Raw genomic sequence first — 19,699 nt, 5'->3', positions numbered from 1 at the left:
GCCTGAGCGAGAGTGCGCACGCGCAGGTCCGGGAGGGAAAGGAAGCGGCTGCTTCGCTCCGCCCGCTTCCATGCCCTTTTCTTGAGAGCCAATGGAAACTCACGGTTGAGTTGCATCATGTGTCCCAGCAACTCCAGGCAGATATTTTTCCAACCCCGGCTCTGCGATCCTGTGTCCTGGAGCAGCCCCGGGCGATAGCAGCGCGGCGGTTCATTTCGCAGGTGGCGAGGCGTTTGGAGCTGGCTCAGCATGTGGTGCGGGAGCCCAGCCGCAGTGGTGGCCTTTTGCGCTGGGCTTTGGGTCTCTAACCCGGGGCGGGCGCAGGGCCAGGAGGCCGGGGGGCGGCTGGGCGCCGACTGTGAAGGTGAGCGGTGTGAGACCTGCTTGCATGGCGGTGACACCGCGTCGCAGTGCAGCTGTTGTCGGCTTTGGCTTCTCTTGGGCCTGTCTATAAATAGCATTTCACTCAGGAAATACGGGCCCTAGTGGTGGTTTCCGATCGCCTTCGCCGAAGACTAGGCAAAAGTTCGAGCCGGCCCAGTGACACCTTCAGGCCGCGTTCTTGGTCTTGCTCGATAAAACTGCCTCAAAACTGGTGGGTTTGGATTTGGATTCGATTTTGTGCAAACGCACCTAGACGCAGACGACCCTGGCTCCAAAATGATTCTGCTGCCCTAACCGGCGAGACTTGCCTTACCTTGCACAGAAGCCTTTCAAGTTCAAATTAGTTTATAACTCCCCAAAGGAGAAAACATGACAAATTGTCTGTAATTGAGTTGAAATGGCTTAAATCAGAGCACATAACGAACATTTGTTAGGACTTTACTGGGAAAAGTTTCTTTACAAAGGAGTACCTTAACTCCTTAGAAAGAGGGGGAATACAAAAAAACGGTTCCTTTTCTGTTCACAGAATCTCAGCTGTGGACTTGCACTCAGAACAGGTGGGTCTACGTCCCACCCAGCCTTCTGGCTCTGAGGCCACTGTACCCGGTTCTGGCAAAATCAGCGTGATAATACCTACAGCAGAGGGCTGGTAATGAGGTCAAAGGAGATAATTAGCTGTGCTACCTCCTTCCTCCTGGACTACTGTAGCACTTACCTCCGTGTTTCATTCATTGAAATAATTAGCTTAGATGTGTATCCGCTTCACCCTTCCCTGAGCTTTCGAATCTATTCTTACGTAACAGGAAATGGGAGGTTCACAATATACGTTTAATGAATGGGTGAGTATAGACTGTAATATAACTGAATAAAGTCTTAACAATTGGAGTCCAGTTTTCTATCAGCCCTGCAATAATTAAACTTTTCTCCAGAAATTTAAAATACCTACATGATGTTATTGTCAAATTTTAGATATAGATATTTGTTCAGCCAAGTTATAAGTTTCAGTTAAAGGTCCCTTATAACTGGGTACTATACGTTTAAAGCAGAATTTGTGAGGCATAAACAGTTGACTGGCTTAATCATCAGTAATTTTTTTTTTTTTTTTTTTTTTTTTTTTTTGCGGTATGCGGGCCTCTCACTGTTGTGGCCTCTCCCGTTGCGGAGCACAGGCTCCGGACGCACAGGCTCAGCGGCCATGGCTCACGGGCTTAGTTGCTCCGCGGCATGTGGGATCTTCCCGGACCAGGGCACGAACCCATGTCTCCTGCATCGGCAGGCGGATTCTCAACCACTGCGCCACCAGGGAAGCCCAATCATCAGTAATTTAATTGCTGGAGCTTCTACTTAAAAACATTTCAGAAGAGCCAGAGCATCTGGATTAATTGTGAAGCTTCTAACGTCTTTCTTGAATGTATTGCAGCATATTGTGATTATTAACTTGCATGTCTGAGTAACCTGGGTGTATATTTCCTTTTGTTAACACTGTAGAATCACAACGAAGGAAATACTGGTTTTAGAACAAAAAGAAATAGAGTCTAGATCTGGCTCTGTTTCTGCTTATGAGTCTTTATAATTAGCCAATTCGTTTTCCCTCAATGTATAAGATTAAGATTCTATGCATCCTGTAGGGCAAATTTCCATTCTTATCTTGACTACTCTGTGGCATGGGACACCAATGGCTTCTTTTTTCAGTAAAAAACTGATACAGTCCAGGAACCACCTGGGACCTATTAATGTATTTTATTAAGTTCACAAAGTATTTTGAAAACAACATCTAAATTAATTGGCTATATTTTAAACTTGGGAGATGTCATTTTTAAAAGTTCAGATTTCTGGCTTATCTTGAAAACCAGGTGACCAGTCAAGACTAGCCCGTATATCCATATAGTGGGAACTGATGGTGGCTGCTCTTTTTAGAAGGGACATGTGTTCTTTAGGTTTTTGTTTTTGTTTTTCCTAGACTTGCATTGCTTTACCCATTCATTTTACTTGCCTGGGCCCTGTGAATATTCAAGTTTCTGACTGCTTTAGGTCATGTGAAGCTTACTGAAAAAAAAATGTAAACGTTTCTGAATTTATTTAAAAGGATTGTATTATGGGGCTATTAAATTTTTTTTACTTTGAAATAATTATACATTCACTTATGGGACTAATTTTAATACACAAAACCCTATGACATAAATAAAAAGACTATGGTTATCTGGTTACAGCAATAAATGCATGCCAGGATCCTTAAATTACTAATTTGTTAGGTGATTTATAGTGAGTTATCTCACAAGCCTCTTAGATAGCCTCATCCACCAGAGGGCAGACAGCAGAAGCAAGAGGAACTACAATCCTACAGCCTGTGGAATGAAAACCACATTCACAGAAAGATAGACAAGATGAAAAGGCAGAGGGCTATGTACCAGATGAAGGAACAAGGTAAAACCCCAGAAAAACAACTAAATGAAGTGGAGATAGGCAACCTTCCAGAAAAAGAATTCAAAATAATGATAGTGAAGATGATCCAGGACCTCAGAAAACGAATGGAGGCAAAGATCAAGAAGATGCAAGAAATGTTTAACAAAGACCGAGAAGAATTAAAGAACAAACAAACAGATGAACAATACAATAGTTGAAATGAAAAATACACGAGAAGCAATGAATAGCAGAATAACTGAGGCAGAAGAATGGATAAGTGACCTGGAAGACAGAATGGTGGAATTCACTGCTGAGGAACAGAATAAAGAAAAAAGAATGAAAAGAAATGAAGACAGCCTAGGAGACCTCTGGGACACCGTTAAACAACATTCACATTATAGGAGTCCCAGAAAGAGAAGAGAGAGAGAAAGGACCTGAAAAAATATTTGAAGAGGTTATAGTGGGATTAGTCTCTTCATGTAAGCCCAAGGAATAAATTTCCATTCTTACTGCGACTTCTCTGTGGCATGGGACACCAATGATTTCTTTTTCAGAAAATTTCTTCTCTTGATGGCTATGATACTGCTTTTTCCCTGCCTTTGCTTCCCGTCTCTGTGCCCACTTGTTCATAGTATCTTTGTAGGCTTCTAATTCTTTAGCCATGGCTTCAATATTAGAATATCTATAGTCTGATTAATCCCAGATGTTTATATCCACCCCCCTTCCTTTTCAGAGTCTCAGATCTTGCATCCCATTGATGACTGAACATCCCTACTTAGATACCTTATACCTCAAACTCAACAGAGTCACAAACCAAAGTCATTGTCTCCTTCCCTTCTCAGTCCCCCAAGCCTGTTATACTTATGGCATCAGTACATAACTGGTCCACTAGACTAGACTTCTGTCTCTCCCTGATGCCCTAAACCCGTCAAACACTGGGTCCATTGATTCTGCCTCTGGCTGACTCTGCTCCGTTCTCCTTCCCCGACTCCAGTGCCTCGTTACAGACCTTCACCATTTTCAACCGCCTTACTGTCACAACAGCATCCTTCCCATGAGAGGGTGATCATGTTTATTCCCTCACTAAATATCTCTCAGTGATCTCCCAACTTCCTCTGGGGAGGTGCCTCTCCTTTGTTCTCCCACAGTATCTAGTACATGTCTCATAGTGTTGAGAAATCGTTTTGGTCTCCTCCATGTGTGCATTCCTTGACAGTCAAGACCGTTTCTCTCACCACATCATCTCCAGTGGCTACCATGGTGCGGAGCATAAGGTAGGCACTCAGTTCTGTTGAATACATGTATGCACATATGCTGCAATAAAATATTATATAGCTTTTAGTGAGTCAAAAGTGTATCTTTCAAAGTACAAGTTAGAATTCCCAACACCCACTATCTAGGTAATACATTGACAGAGCAACAGTTAAGGTGTAGAAATCATCTGAAGGTGTATTGTGGGAGTAGAGAAAGAGCTTTGAGGCATCAGGACACAGGGTTTCCTTCTCAGGAAGAGGAGAATTACAGGTCACCAGGAGGCTTTAACGATGGTTTATGCATGGATCATTACAGTAGGTGTCTCCCTTGCATACTTGGTCCTTTGTTAATTGAACTTAGCAAAATACGTGTTGGCCAATGTCTCGTTTTCCTCATTCTATCAGTAGCATTTCACACAGCTGATCAGTCAGTCCCTCTTTTTTTTTATTTTTATTTTTATTTTTTTATTTTTTATTTTTTTGCGGTATGCGGGCCTCTCACTGTTGCGGAGCACAGGCTCCGGAAGCGCAGGCCTAGCGGCCATGGCTCACGGGCTTAGTTGCTCCGCGGCATGTGGGATCTTCCCGGACCAGGGCACGAACCCGTGTCTCCTGCATCGGCAGGCGGATTCTCAACCACTGCGCCACCAGGGAAGCCCAGTCCCTCCTTTTTAACACTTTCTTTGCTTGTCTTCTGGGCCACACTCACTCTTTGTTCTCATCCTCCCTTACTGGCTGCTCCTTTCCGTCTTTTTCCGGTTCTTCCCATCTTTCCAATTTCTAAACAATGGAGTTTCACAAGACTGAGACCCAGGTTCTCTCCCTTTTGTGTGGTCTCATCCCACAAAGATCATTTTAGTGGTGATGACTTACAAATTTAGTATTTGTCCTAGAACTCACCCCTGAACTCCAGATTTATATCCCCAGCAGCTCCTTACTGTTTGCAGGGTCAGACATTATATTAGGGGTCTCCAGAGGAACAGACCAATAGGATACATACATACACACTTACATACATACACACATCCAGATAGATTTATTATAAGGAATTGGCTCTCCTGATTATGGAGGCTGAGATGTCTAAAATTTGCGGTGTGGGCCAACAGGCTGGGGGCCCAGGAGAGCCAATGGTGCAGAAGGCAGTCTGCTGGAGAATTCCCTCATGCTTTTTTGTTCTATTCATGCGAATCCTTTGTGTTCCATTCAGGCCTTCAACTGATTGGATGAGGCATATCCACATTCTGGAGGGCAATCTGTTTTACCCAGAGTTCACCGATTTAAATGTTAATCTCATTCCAAAACACCCTCCAAGTGGACACATAAAATTAATTGTCACAGTTGTCTAGAAGTATCTCAAGGTTCACACAAGACTGAATTCCTGCTGGTCTCCACAAACTTGCTTCTCCTGCAGTCTTACCAGTTCAGCAAATGGCAACTCCACTCTTGCAGTTTCTCAGGCCCAAATCCTTGGAGTCATTCTTGACTGCTGTCTCCGCCTGCCGCCGCCCCGACCCCCCCCCACGCCGCATCCAATCCATTAGTAAATTCTTTTGGCTCTGCCTTCAAAATACATCCAGAATCCATCCATTCTCATCACCTCCAATGCTCCCACCCTGGTCCAAGATATGCAGCTATTTAAAGAACCTCCAAATGGTTATGCCTGCTTTCATTCTGGCTCCCCTGCAGTCTATGCTCCAAAGAAGCTCCAGAGGCATAATTTAAAAGGAATGTCAGATAACTGCACCCTTCTACTCAAAACCTTTAATGGCGTGCCTTCTCAGAGTAGGACCCAGAGCCCTTACCATGGCCTCAAAGCCCTAGATGAGGGCTTCCCTGGTGGCGCAGTGGTTGAGAGTCCGCCTGCCGATGCAGGGGACGCGGGTTCGTGCCCCGGTCCGGGAAGATCCCACGTGCCGCGGAGCGACTGGGCCCGTGAACCATGGCCACTGCACCTGCGCGTCCGGAGCCTGTGCTCTGCAACGGGAGAGGCCACAACGGTGAGAGGCCTGCGTACCGCAAAAAACAAAACAAAACAAAAAGCTCCAGATGACCTGGCCTGCTGCTGCTCATTTGACGTCATTTTCTACCATCCTCCCTCTCGGTCACTCTCCTTCCCCCATGCTGGCTCCCTATGGTTCTTGGACCTGCCAAGGACGTGCCTACGCCGTTCTTCCCTCTGCCTGGAGGGTTCTTCCCAAGGACTCCACTTAAGCTGTTCTCCCACTTCCTTAAGGTTTATGCTCAAACACGACTTTATCTGAGAGACCTTCCCTGACCACCCCATTTAGAATAATACTATTACCTTATACTATTACTCTATCCTCCTTACCAAATTTATGTTTCTTCACAGCCACAAGATACCTTTATTTATTCACCAGAATGTAATCCCTGAGAGTAAGAGCTTTGTTTTTCCAACAGCCTATAGAATACCGTCTGGCACTTACCGATTGCTCAATAAATATTTGTTAAAACCACGACATGGCTATATTATATTTAGTGTTCTGTTCCTATCAAATAGCATTAGGAATGAATATGACTTCATGTTCTAAAAATTGACATTTCTGGTCGTCTAGCTGAAAACACTGGATAAAATAAAAATGTGAAAATGTTACGTGTAAGTTAGTAAGGCATACCCAGAGGCCAAAAGCAATGTGAAAGTGGAAACCAAAAGAGGTAAAGGGACCCCTGAAGCTGGGATTTTTCTTGAGGGTATTTGCCACCCAGGCAATTTAAACTTAGATTTTCATGGCTTTAAAATAAAGAGAATGAATAAAATAAAAAGAATAATGAGATAGCCCAGAACCTTCCCAAGTTAGGTGTGTAATACTGGATCCTCCCCCCATTAGATTGGAACCCCAGAGAGCTAGACTTTCATTATAAAAGGTGACCTGGAAATAACCACAATTCTACCACCATTCTTTAGAGACTAAAAGAAATTGTAGTACTTGAACTTTTTACTGAATAAAAGGTAAAACAAAAATGTCTCCTGATCACACATAATCACAAGCTACCACACATATGCATTGAAGCCCAAATTGACACAGCCAACCTGGGTGATCCAAAATATCTCAAACTGAGAATTTAGTTTAAAGGGGTTTCAAGTAGAGGCATCAGCAAATGTTAATCTCACATAGGAATCCACCTTCAATCCAGTCCCACAAAATTCTAATAATTCCCACAAAGTTCTAAGAAAGAAAGCTCACATTCAGAAAAATCACAAACCCATGGGAAGGAGAGCACCGTAAGTGACAGCCAGTTGAGACAGGAGACAGAAGAAGCATACCTGGACAGGCTTCAGGTTTTAGAATGATCAGGCACTGAATATAAAATATTTTTATTATATTTAAAGAAATAAAGGAAGGGATTGAAAATATGAATAAAGGGCAGGAGGCTATTAAAAATGTCCAAACATATTTGGAAAAGAACCAAATAAACATGTACAAATAGAAATTAGTGAGATCAACCGCAGACTAGACACAGCTGAGAAAAGAATTAGTGAGTTAGAAGATTGAAGAAAATTGTCAAGAAGGAATCACTGAGCAATTAAGAGAATAAAAATATGAAACAGAGATAAAGGCACAATGCGGATCAAGAGAAAAATTCCCACATATGTTAATTGGACTTCCAGAAGGAGAAGAGAGAGTGTATGGGTGGAGCAAAAGAGATGATAGCTCATTTTTCCAAACAGATGAAAGTCATCAATCCACAGATTTGGAAGTCCAGTATATTCCAAACAGTATAAATAAAAATAATTCCACATCTAACCATATCAGAAGGAAATTTCAAAACACAAAAGGAGAAAAGAGAAAATCTTAAACACAGGGAAAGAAGACTGATGAACTTAAGGGGAATGGCAATTAGACTGTCGGGTGATTCAACATTGAAAGACCCAAAGCCACAGCTAGTAAATATTAAATAGTGAAGCCAGGATTTGGACCCAGAGAGTCTGGCTTCAGAGCCGAAGCACTGAATCCCTACCTATACTGCTTTCTGATTGTGGAGTTGGGAACTAATTTATTTAAGGCAATATTAAAAATAAACTTGGAACAATGAAGTAATATACAAATTATTCAAGAGCTTCTGGTTATTCTTAAGTCTTAACTCATTACAGCATGTATTTTATTCCTAGGTAGCAATTCTCCCCTAGTACCGGTACCAGAAAGACTAATCTGGTGTCTTTTGTTCCCTCCAAAATCAAGCTGGAGCAGATAATGTAGGTCTGACTTCAGTTCTAGAAGGTGTGGATGGAACTGCTGAAAATAATGTTCCTAGCCCACTGATAATTTAATAATTCCACTAACTTGATTTTAAACTTTATTATTATCTTTTCAAAAAAGTTGTAGCTCTTTTCCTGCAGGTGGCATTATTATATTTTTCAAGTACTAAGTTAAGTAGTAAATACTCAAGTTAAAAGACAAAGATTGTAAGGCTACATAAAAACATCCAACCAAATGCTTTTTACAAGAGATGGGTTTGGGCAAAAGAGTTAAATCTTTCTCTTCCACGGGAAAAAAATATGATAAATATCTAAGATGAAAACTAAAATTAGGAATTAGCCACACAAACATGTTATTTAAAATTTGTAAATTCCAAAGGAATCAGCTAAAAGAGTTGAAAATGAAAGCTTTGAGTTTGGGGGAAATAGGAAAGGGGAGACAAGGGACACTATTTTTCAAACTGAACCTTTTATAACTCACTGGCTTTAAACTTGGTGTGGCGGGGGAGGGACAGAGAGGGAGAGAGAAGAGACCTGGAAACTACAAGTATAAAAATTATTTTAGAGTGTTTTTCTTAAACAGGAGTGGAGAAATGGGATGTGATGTTGAGAGAGGTTTTGTTGCTTTTAAGATAGAGAACAGCATGTTAATGGGAACAAGACAGGAGAGAGAGGGCAGAAGTGCAGGAGCAGGGAGTTGATAGGATCTACTTTAGCAGGTGGAAGGGCTGTCACAGTTCATTCATAGAATTAAGGTAGACTGTGCTGGTACACGTGTTGTAGATGTGGTGGCAGAAGCAAGCCAGAGTTCTTTCCTGTTGCTTGTTTTTTTCCCTCAGAGAAACAGGAAGCACCATCATCACTGAGGATGGGGTGGAGGTGTGACACAAGGTTTGAGAGAGCAGCTGCGCAATTGTCCTTTTGGGAGTGGGATAGAGTGAGAATGAGGTCAATGTAGTAGGGTTGTTGGGAGCACTGATGGCTCACTGAAGTGAGCGGTCATGAATTTACAGCGAGACCAGTGAGTACGGCTGTGCTATTTCCTCCAGCCACATTCAGTGAGTATAGGTGCAAAGTTTTAACCAGGGTTAGGATTTTGCTGGGTGAGTCCAACAAGGGAGAGAGAGATGCGAGGGAGTTCAGTTTGTGTGCAAAGGAGTTATTATAATGTTGAACCACGGAATCTAAGCTGGGTGAGGAAGCAGGGTGAAGTGGTGGCGGAATCGATGAATAGTATGACCTGGCGGGGTCAGGGAATTGTTTACCTTGGGGTGTTAGAGGATGTGAGCTGGAAAGATGGGAGATGATGATCAGACAATGGGATGTTTCCACTGAGATTATAGAGGTTATAGTCACGGGTAATGACTGGACCTAAGGGTATGACCATGGTGATTTTTCATGTATTTTGGATATTAATCCTTTGTCAGTTATATAAGTTGTAAATATCTTCCTCCAGTTTGTGGCTTGTCTTATCATTTGCTTATGATTTCTTTATTTTATTTTATTTTATTTTTTAATTTTTATTTTATTTTATTTTTTTTTATGATTTCTTTTGCAGTAAAAAACTGGTTAATGTTGATGTAATTAAATGTATGATCCGTGTTTTGGTCTCTTCTTTAAGAAATCCTTCTCTATCCTGATGCTATAAAGATGTTTCCTAAGGTTTCTTCTAAAACTTTTGTAGTGTTGCTCCTCCCATATGTCTTTATTCACCTGGGATTCACGTCTGTGTGTAGTTTTCGATAGGTGTCTAGGTTTAACTTTTTCCATGGCAGGTGGTCCTAGTACCATTTATTGACTAGTCCATTTTTCCCCCACTGATTTTTAGCATCACTTCTGTACTATACCAGACTCCTCTAGATTTGTGGATTTGTTTCTAGACTCACTAGTTTGTTCCATTGGTCTATTTCTGTGCCAGTCCCACAGTGTTTCAAATGCTATAGCTTTAGAATTAGGTCTTGATATCTGATAAGGTCAACTCCCAAACTCCTTCTTCTTCAAGTATTTCTTGGCTTTCATTTGCTCTTGTTTTTTCATACGTATTTTTGGATCAGTTTATCAAATCTATCAAAAAATCCTATTGAGATTTTCATTAGAAGAACATTGAGTTTATTGATCTACTTAAAAATAATTATCATCCATAATATTGAATCTTCCCATCCATGAACATGGCTTATCTTCCCATTTCGTAGGTCTACTTTTAGGTCTTTTGATAAAGTTTTGTAATTTTTTTCCTTCAAAGTCTTCCTATACTATTAAATTTATTCCTGGTTACCCTAGAATTCGCCACTCTTCCTTATGCTATTTCCCTAAAATTCTTTCTAGTATGAGGGCTGCTGTTTTCCAGCATATGCTGTGGCCTCCATGTCCTTCTCTGATTGTTTGGACACTTCCCCTTTGGGACAACAATGTGGGAAAGCAGCCTCCTTCTATTTCAGAGTACCCTAGTGGATAAGCATGTGGGCCCAGAGGGAGCTTACCACTTACTGGGCAAGCTCACTGGCCTCTCTCTGACTCAGGTTCTTCATGTGTAAAATGAGGATAGTAATGTATCTACATCAGAGTTTTGTTCTGAGACTTGAATAAGTTCATCCACATAAAGTACTCAGAACAGTGCTAACAAATGGTAACTGTGCCTCTTCTGAGTGTCATGTCTTCACTGACTTTGGACCCTGTGATTGAATATGATTGTTCAGACTGGGGTTCAAACTGGAACATACAGGCAGATGCAGACGTCCAAGGGGCTTCATTCAAGACACATGTTCTGTTTTTTCTCTATGCTTTAAACAAAGCTGTCCCAAGCATCATATCCCAGAGGAGGCAATATTTTCTTTTAGGTTTGGTGACATTTTGTGGGAAAGTTCTCATATTAAGTGGCACTTGGTTCCATAAATTGATGGATTGATTCAATAAGCTTGTGTTATTCAAGGCCCAATACTAAGCTAAAAGCTACAGGCCTGAAACCGTTCTTTCTTAAGATATGAATTTAATTTGTCACAATGCGTTGAATCATACTTACTTTTTTATTTGGTGGGGGAAACATATACATTGGTGTGGTAGCGGTGATATCGTACACAAATAACGTAATTTATTTGTTCCTTCCAGTGTGTCAAGAATTCTTGAACCGATTCTACAGCTCCCTGATAGCCAGAGGAGTCAACTTTTCTCTGGACACCATAGAAAAAGAATTGATCAGCTTTTGCTTGGATGTCAAAGGAAAAGAAAACCGCCTGGTATGGTAAATCTTCGCCTTTCATTTTCTCCCTGTGCTCGGAGAAAACTGCTAATCGCTTCATTTCTCATCTCGAATTTAATGTTCTCCTTCTTCGATGCTTGCCTCAAGCCTGCTCACTGCAGAAAGCCAGCAGAAACTGATCTTTCAGGGAAATGGAGTCAATGTATTTTCATCTAGAATATGTCTCATTTCATTTGGCTGTTTGAAAAAAAAAAACAAAACCATAGGCAAGCAATTCCACGATTTCTTAAAGGAAATTATACAATTGAATTCCTAATGAGAATTTACTGTCCTGAGTTGAGTGGGTAGACTTTCCACTTTAGTGAAACCTATCAAAATATTTTTACATCATTATTTATGCATAATTAATGAAGTCCTTTTATTATCTTGTAATGGTGTTTCCTGGGTTTATACAAATGACCTGTTTCAATACACTGTTTTTACAGCACTGAAGACAAGCTTGGGCCAATTCGTTTTGCCTAAAATTGTCGTGTTGAATCTGTCAGTTAAATTTTCCTCGTTGGGCTTCCCTGGTGGCGCAGCGGTTGAGAATCCGCCTGCCGATGCGGGAGACACGGGTTCGTGCCCCGGTCCGGGAGGATCCCACATGCCGCGGAGCGGCTGGGCCCGTGAGCCGTGGCCGCTGCGCCTGCGCGTCCGGAGCCTGTGCTCCGCAACGGGAGAGGCCACAACAGTGAGAGGCCCGCGTACCGCAAAAAAAAATTTTCCTCGTTGACTGCTCACCACTGACACACTGTAAAAGTCTCAGCATTTGTCTGCACCATTAAGCTTTATATTTTTAAATGTCAAACGCTTGTCAGGGAGCTTGAAAGGCAGTAGAACATGATGGAACAGGGCATGGACTCCAGAGCCAAAAGGCTAGATTTTTAAATTAATTCAGTTCTTTCTTCTTGCTAGTTGGGTGACCTCCAGTTGGCTTGGGTGTAAGATACTAGGACTTACCTCACAGGAGTGTTATGAGAATTAAATACATCAATACCTTTAAAGCCCTGAGAGCAGTGTGTCGGCACAGATAAAACATTTAGCAAGTGTTAGCTCTTATCGGTAGTCTTTAAGCATCGTGTGAATTGCAGGGCACTTCTAATTAGGCTGATCATGGGAAGGGAGTCATTTGTTTTCTGGTGTCTTAGCGGGGGTTAAATTTAAAAGCTGGGCCACAAAAAACTAGGTTAACCTCTTTCTCACTTCTTGAAACTATACTACTTGCTTTTTTTCAGTGTCTGGGCCCCTAAAGTCTCTTCATTCCCCTTCAGTGCTACTATCTAGGAGCAACAAAAGATGCGGCCACAAAGATCCTAAGTGAGGTCACTCGCCCAATGAGCGTGCACGTGCCTGCAGCGAAGATTTGCAAGAAGCTGAAGAAGATGGACAGTCAGATCTGTGAGCTGAAATATGGTATAACGGAGTCAAATGTTTTTTCCCCCAAATGTCCAGCATTATTGCCAATTCTGTAAACGTAGGGCCGGTTTCTAAAAAGTCAGTGTTAGAAAGAAAGGAGTTCTACACTTGCGAATAGGGTGCTGGACTGCTGCATGGTGCCTAGTGCCATCTGAACTGCTTGGAGGAAGAGAAATGAATTCTGGCGCAGTCAGCATTAGGTAAAACTGCCCACCCGATTGGCAAAGTTTAACCTCTTAAATCACCAAGGCGTTGTCAACTACATATGTCAAGGAAGAGTTCAGAATTTCAAGGGAGCAGCTACTCGTGGTGAATTAGCTCTTGGTAACCTATTAAGACAAACGTTGCATCTATTCAAAGGTGATGTAAGGACTCTGAAGTTTTAAATGGGACTCTCACTTTCTTCCTAGAGGTATCGTTCTGCCAGCTTTAACTTTTCGGAAATAGGTTATTCACATCAAATCAGGTTTTACCTGATGAAATAGCCTTATCGAGGGTGCCTAAAATAAACAGCCAGAAAAGGAAGATGTCCTATTTAAAACATTATCCTTGGCCTTATAAATTTTACATACATAGATCTATTCTTATACAGAGGATTTGTATCTGGGCCAGTCTTTTGGGTAGATTGATTAGGTATCATAAAAGGGTGGAGGGGGACTTCCCTGGTGGCGCAGTGGTTACGACTCTGTGCTCCCAATGCAGGGGGCCAGGGCTCAATCCCTGGTCAGGGAACTAGATCCCGCATGCCACAACTAGAGATCCTGCGTGCTGCAAGGAAGATCTCGAGTGCCGCAACTAAGACCCGGCGCAGCCAAATAAATAAATAAAATAAAATAAAATAAAAGGCTGGGGGATTCCCCACTTAGCCTGTCCTAACACCTGTAATTCCACCAGTAGAAATCCATTTCTTTTGCTTATGTCATCGTTTTATGTTACATACCTGGCATAGTCTTGTAAACTACCTAAGTAATTAGCACCCAACTCTGTATTACTTTAGTCTTCTTTTCCAGCATAGCTGTGTAATAAGCCTATGAACCATAGCTACACAGATGGCTTTAAATAGGTTTACGGTCAGAAGATACCAAAGACAAGCTGTTTCTCAAATGGCCAAGGGCAGGCCCTAACTTCCAGGGTGGTGATGAGGCAGATGTTTCTTTTTATTAGCTTCCAAGTAATGAAGTAGAGGCAGGAATCACTGAGTCCATAGAAACGATAGCCTCCAAAGGGACAAAACTGTGCTGATTCTTCCATTCAACAAATTTCTTTTGAATAGCTTTTACTATGAGCAAGGGATCTTACTGGGCTCCTTGAATAATAGAAAAATTAATCAGATATTATTGAGAAGCCTGAAGAGAGTACTTATTAATGTTTTGGCAATGCTGGCCACTAGAGGCCCTTGAGGAGCCATGGACTAGATTTACTGTTGGTATTGACCTTTTCCCTGTAGTTTTAGGGAGTCATAGAGGATTTCCCCCTTTTAAAGTTAATGCCAAATGCCAAGTTCTCTAGAATAACCTGAAGAAACTACCAACACTTGCAAGAAAGTATTTTTTTCCTTCAACCATTTATCTTGAATAGACCACTAGTTCTAAATTCTTCCCAGCTTAAATTTGGCAGGAAAGTTGAGACTGAACAAGGGCCTTTGAGCTGTGTAGTATTAATAATTGGGGCTATAAAAGTTTCTACTCCTAAAGGTATTTTGTCTTGTCAGGCAGGAAATGAACAGACAAGATAAGTGTAGACTTGGATTATGTTTTCCATTAGGAATGTGTTATTTGGTTTTTGACCTGAAAGAATGTTCTCGCTTGCTCTGTTTTTTAATTTTATTTATTTACTTTTATAAATTTATTTTATTTATTTATTTTTGGCTGTGTTGGGTCTTCGTTGCTGCACGCGGGCTTTCTCTAGTTGTGGCAAGCAGGGGCTACTCTGTTGCAGTGCGCGGGCTTCTCATTGCGGTGGCTTCTCTTGTTGTGGAGCACAGGCTCTAGGTGCATGGGCTTCAGTAGTTGTGGCACACAGGCTCAGTAGTTGTGGCTCACGGGTTCCAGAGCACAGGCTAAGTAGTTGTGGTGTGTGGGCTTAGTTGCTCTGCGGCATGTGGGATCTTCCTGGACCAGGGCTCAAACCTGTGTCCCCTGCATTGGCAGGTGGATTCTTAACCACTGCGCCACCAGGGAAGCCCTTTTTAAAAGGGCTTTTTTAAAAGAATGGGAATCACTATTAAAAAATGTAAGGATTCTCTGGAGCAGAGTGTAGCTGACCCTCCAAATTAAAAAAGCCTTTAAAATCCAACTTTTATTTATTTATTTCCAGCTTTACCGAGATGTAATTGACATATATCAGTGTATAAGTTTAAGGTGTACAATGCGTTGATTTGATATACCTCTGTATTGCAATATGATTACCATGTTAGCTAACAGCTCCATCATATCACATAATTACCATTTCTTTTTTTGTGATGAGAATATTCAAGATCTACTCCTTAACAACTTTCAAATAAGTAATACAGTATTCTTAACTATAATCACCATTTTGCTATTCTTTCTCAGGATTGCTTTGGCAATTCAGGGTCGTTTGTCATTCCATACAAATTTTAAGATTTTTTTTTTTTTTTCTATCTCTGTAAGAAGTGCCACTGGCATTCTGGTAGGGATTGCATTGGTTCTGTAGATTGCTTTGGATGGTATGGACATTTTAACAATACGAATTCTTCCAAACCATAAACACAGGATCTCTTTCCATTTGTTTGTGTCTTCTTCAATTTCTTTCATCACAGTCTTGTAGTTGTCTATGTATAGATCTTTTACCTCCTGATTAAATTTATTCCTAAGTCTAAAATCCAACTTTTAACTTAGGGTACACTGACTGGAAGTTTTTGATAAATCACTTGACAACTGTGTTAGGTTATTAAAAGGCTTTTAAATGCAATGTTCTACTATGTAGGGTAAAAAAGGAATGCTTCAAGAGGTCAAGCTAAAAAAGTCCTAGGCTGCCACTAATTGTTAAATAAGTCATCTTAAACGCTGTATCTATGTTCAAGCACACCCCTGGTGGTGAGGAAGGGGGAAGGAGGCTTTCCTTCGAAAGAGAAAAATTGCCCCTTTCTCACGGGGAAATCAGAATCCCGAGTATATTATAGATGAGCTTAATTATTTTTCTATTTGGGGGCTTGGCAATAGAGAAGCAGCTGAGTTCTTGACATCCGTTGCAGATAATCTGTAAACAGGGAAACAATAGTCTCGCTAGAGGAGTTAGATGTTGGTGACAGGTATTATTGGCAAGAATGTTAGAAGCCAGATGGGCTGGTACCGAGGCACCAGCGTTAGAGAGGTGGCCGTACCCCAAAGGTCTGTAAATAAACCCTGTGATGATTTGGGGGTCCCAGTAGGGGTGGTGGGATCAGGTGAGTTTAAGCAGAGATCCCAAACAATTAAGGATCAGTGATAATGCTCCTAATTTTCTTCATGTGCTTGGATGTCTTTAAATTTGTCAAAAACTCATTTAAATCCTTTAAATTGTATTTAAATTCTTTAAATTTGTATTTAAAAACTGATTTGTATTAGTGCTTTGTAATATGTGTGCTCATCTGTTTTACCACAGACATATCTCATATAAAAGTGAATCATAACTTTCTAGCTAATTCCAATCTATGGCTTTCAGCTGGCCGCGCACACAGGGCCATCCCAAGGTACCACCTTTTATTGATTCTGTTCTTCTTACCTTAGGAGCAGCAATTAGGATGCAGTGCTATTTGTTTTATGAACGTTGATCTTGAGAAGCCATGGAGTGGTAGCAAAGACTGCAAAGCTACACAGGCCCTGTTTTGAAGCGAGTATAATTCCATGGAAGGAAAGTCCAACAGATCATGAGTTATCCCAATAGCTTTGCATAGGATACATGTTTCTCAGGCATGTGCCGTTTTCCATAGACACTGGAACTGTTGCCCACTTTGAATCACACGGTAGTCAGCACCAAGATAAGTAACACTATTTGCTTTTCTAAGTGTTTCGTAGTTGGTTTTGTTTTTTAAAAATTGTGCTCTCCTTTTTGTCATGAAGAGAAAAAGTTGGATTTGGCATCAGTGGACCTGTCCAAGATGAGAGTAGCAGAGCTGAAACAGATACTGTACAGCTGGGGAGAAGAGTGCAGGGCCTGTGCGGAAAAAACCGACTATGTGAATCTCATCAAAGAACTGGCACCCAAGTACACAGCGACGTACCCCAAAACAGAACTCTGACCCCTGGAAGCTGGTGCACCACGGATTGTGACTAGAGACAAAAATGCCTCTCTAGGATACGGACGCATTTGTTGAGAGGAACCAGGAACTGCAATGTGTGTGGTCTCAGACTTCTTGTTTTGATATTACACCTCAGAATTGGTTACCTGGGTTTATAAGTAGAACTGCTAGTATTAGTGGTTTCTTAAATCTGCAGTGTACCAAAACCTACCAGTGCCTTTCTCGTGATTTTCTTGTATGTGAATTATCATTGCCTATCTCCTAAAACGGGGAAAAGTGAACCACTGAAAAATCAGTGTAGTAAATTGATTCTAAGCAGGAAGAGACTGCTCAGAGGCTCCTATCTGTGCACTAATTTTTAATTAAATATGTTGGATTAGAGAAAGACAAATATCATATGATATCACTTATATGTGGAATCTAAAAAAAGGGTACAAATGAACTTATCTACAAAACAGAAATAGAGTCACAGTAGAAAACAAACTTATGGTTGCCAGGGGGTAAGTGGGGGGAGGGATACATTGGGAGATTGGGATGGACATAAACAGACTACTATATATAAAATAGATAGCTAAAAAAAAAAAAAAAAGATAGCTAATAAGGACCTCCTGTACAGCACAGGGAACTCTACTCAGTGCTCTGTAATGACCTATATGGGAAAAGAATCTAAGAAAAGAGTGGATACATGTATATGTATAACAGATTCACTTTGCTGTACCCCTGAAACTAACACAACAGTGTAAATCAACTGTACTCCAATAAAAAAAAAATGTTGGATTATGACAAAAGAAATGATGTTTAGCTTATCTAACTCCCAACTTCAACCCAAATGATAACCTGGCATAATCAAAAGTCTTTTAAAAAGTAAACTTTGGGCTTCCCTGGTGGCGCAGTGGTTGAGAGTCCGCCTGCCGATGCGGGGACGCGGGTTCGTGCCCCGGTCCGGGAAGATCCCACGTGCCGCGGGGCGGCTGGGCCCGTGAGCCGTGGCCGCTGAGCCTGCGCGTCCGGAGCCTGCGCTCAGCAGCGGGAGAGCCCACAACAGTGAGAGGCCCGGGTGCCGCAAAAAAAATAATAAAATAAAAAGTAAACTTTGTGTTTTTAACTGTAAATCACTCTACCTTCTAGCTCTCTTTGGTATCAGAAATAGGAGGGCAGGAAGCACTACTTGAAATTAGTGTTTCCCAGGTGAAGAAAACCTTTTCAAAACCTATTTAAACCTACTTAGAATAGATCACGAATCCACAAGAGTACAGCCAACGTTTTAGCGAATTGTATCCACACTCACAGTGTTAACTGAACCGAGCTCAAAGGCATTTGCCCTTCCTCCTATCACACATTAGACAAGCTTTTGATAGAGGGTTAAGGAATATTAAGAGCCCCTGTGGACAACATGGAGCTTTATGGTTCTTAATGCTATTTTATCAGCTTTAAATTGTAAAATCACTTTTGGTTCCATTTTCTGGCCACACAAGAATAAGAACCCCACTGTAGACATGACTGCCTCTCTGTGGCAGGTGGAGGTGGGGAATGACTGCAGGGCAGCTGGAGGGAATGTTCTGGGGTGATGGGAATGTCCTGAATCTTGACTGGGGTGATGGTTACATGGGTGAATATGACTGTCCAGTTCATCCAGCAGTACAATTAAGATATGGGCATTTTATTGTATGGAAATTATACCTAAAATACTGCTGTAGAAAAATTATTTGAAAATTAAGTAAAATCAATTGATTCAAAACATCTTGTTTCTTTAAGAATTGCATTTGCTTAGAGTTGCCATATGATCCAGCAATCCCACTTATGGGTGTATCTCCCTCCTGGGCATATACCCAGACAAAACTATAATTTGAAAAGATACATGTATCCCTATGTTCATAGCAGCACTATTTACAATAGCCAAGATGTGGAAACAACCTAAATGTCCATCAACAGATGAATGAATAAAGAAGATGTGGTATATATATATATATATATATATATACATACATACATACATACACACACACACACACACACACACACACACACAGGAATACTATTCAGCCATAAAAAAGGACATTTTTGCCATTAGCAACCACATGGATGGACCTAGAGGGTGTTATGCTCAGTGAAATAAGTCAAACAGAGAAAGACAAATACTGTATACTGTCACTTATATGTGGAATCTAAGAAATAAAACAAACTAGTGAATATAACAAAAAAGAAACAGACTCACAAAGAACAAACCAGTGGTTGTCATTATCAGCCGTAAAAAGAATGAAATAATGCCATTTGCAGCAACATGGATGGACCTAGAAATTATCATACTAAGCAAAATAAGTCAAAAAGAGAAAGACAAATACCAGATGATATCACTTATGTGTGGAATCGAAAATATGGCACAAATGAACATATCTATGAAACAGAAACAGACTCACAGACATAGAGAACAGACTTGTGGTCGCCAGGGGGAAGGGGGGTGGGGAAGGGATGGAGTGGGAGTTTGGGGTTAGTAGATGTAAGCTATTATATAGAGAATGGATAAACAACAAGGTCCTACTGTAGAGCAC

At 41.3% G+C, this 19,699-nt stretch overlaps 1 protein-coding gene across 1 annotated transcript; it reads left to right on the top strand.

The window, feature by feature from the left end:
* Positions 1 to 15: 15 nt before the first annotated feature.
* CDNF (cerebral dopamine neurotrophic factor) lies at positions 16 to 18,065 on the top strand. The gene is made up of 4 exons (XM_059059234.2): positions 16 to 364; positions 11,362 to 11,489; positions 12,766 to 12,907; positions 16,972 to 18,065. The coding sequence occupies exons 1-4, from the start codon at positions 250 to 252 to the stop codon at positions 17,148 to 17,150; spliced, it is 564 nt and encodes a 187-aa protein (XP_058915217.1). The 5' UTR covers positions 16 to 249; the 3' UTR covers positions 17,151 to 18,065.
* The last annotated feature ends 1,634 nt before the right edge of the window (positions 18,066 to 19,699 follow it).

This window comes from Kogia breviceps, chromosome 3, assembly GCF_026419965.1.
Source record: "Kogia breviceps isolate mKogBre1 chromosome 3, mKogBre1 haplotype 1, whole genome shotgun sequence".
Classification (NCBI taxonomy): Eukaryota; Metazoa; Chordata; class Mammalia; order Artiodactyla; family Physeteridae; genus Kogia; species Kogia breviceps.
Note: the sequence above shows the minus strand (reverse complement) of the source record. Positions and strands in the feature narration are given on the sequence as shown.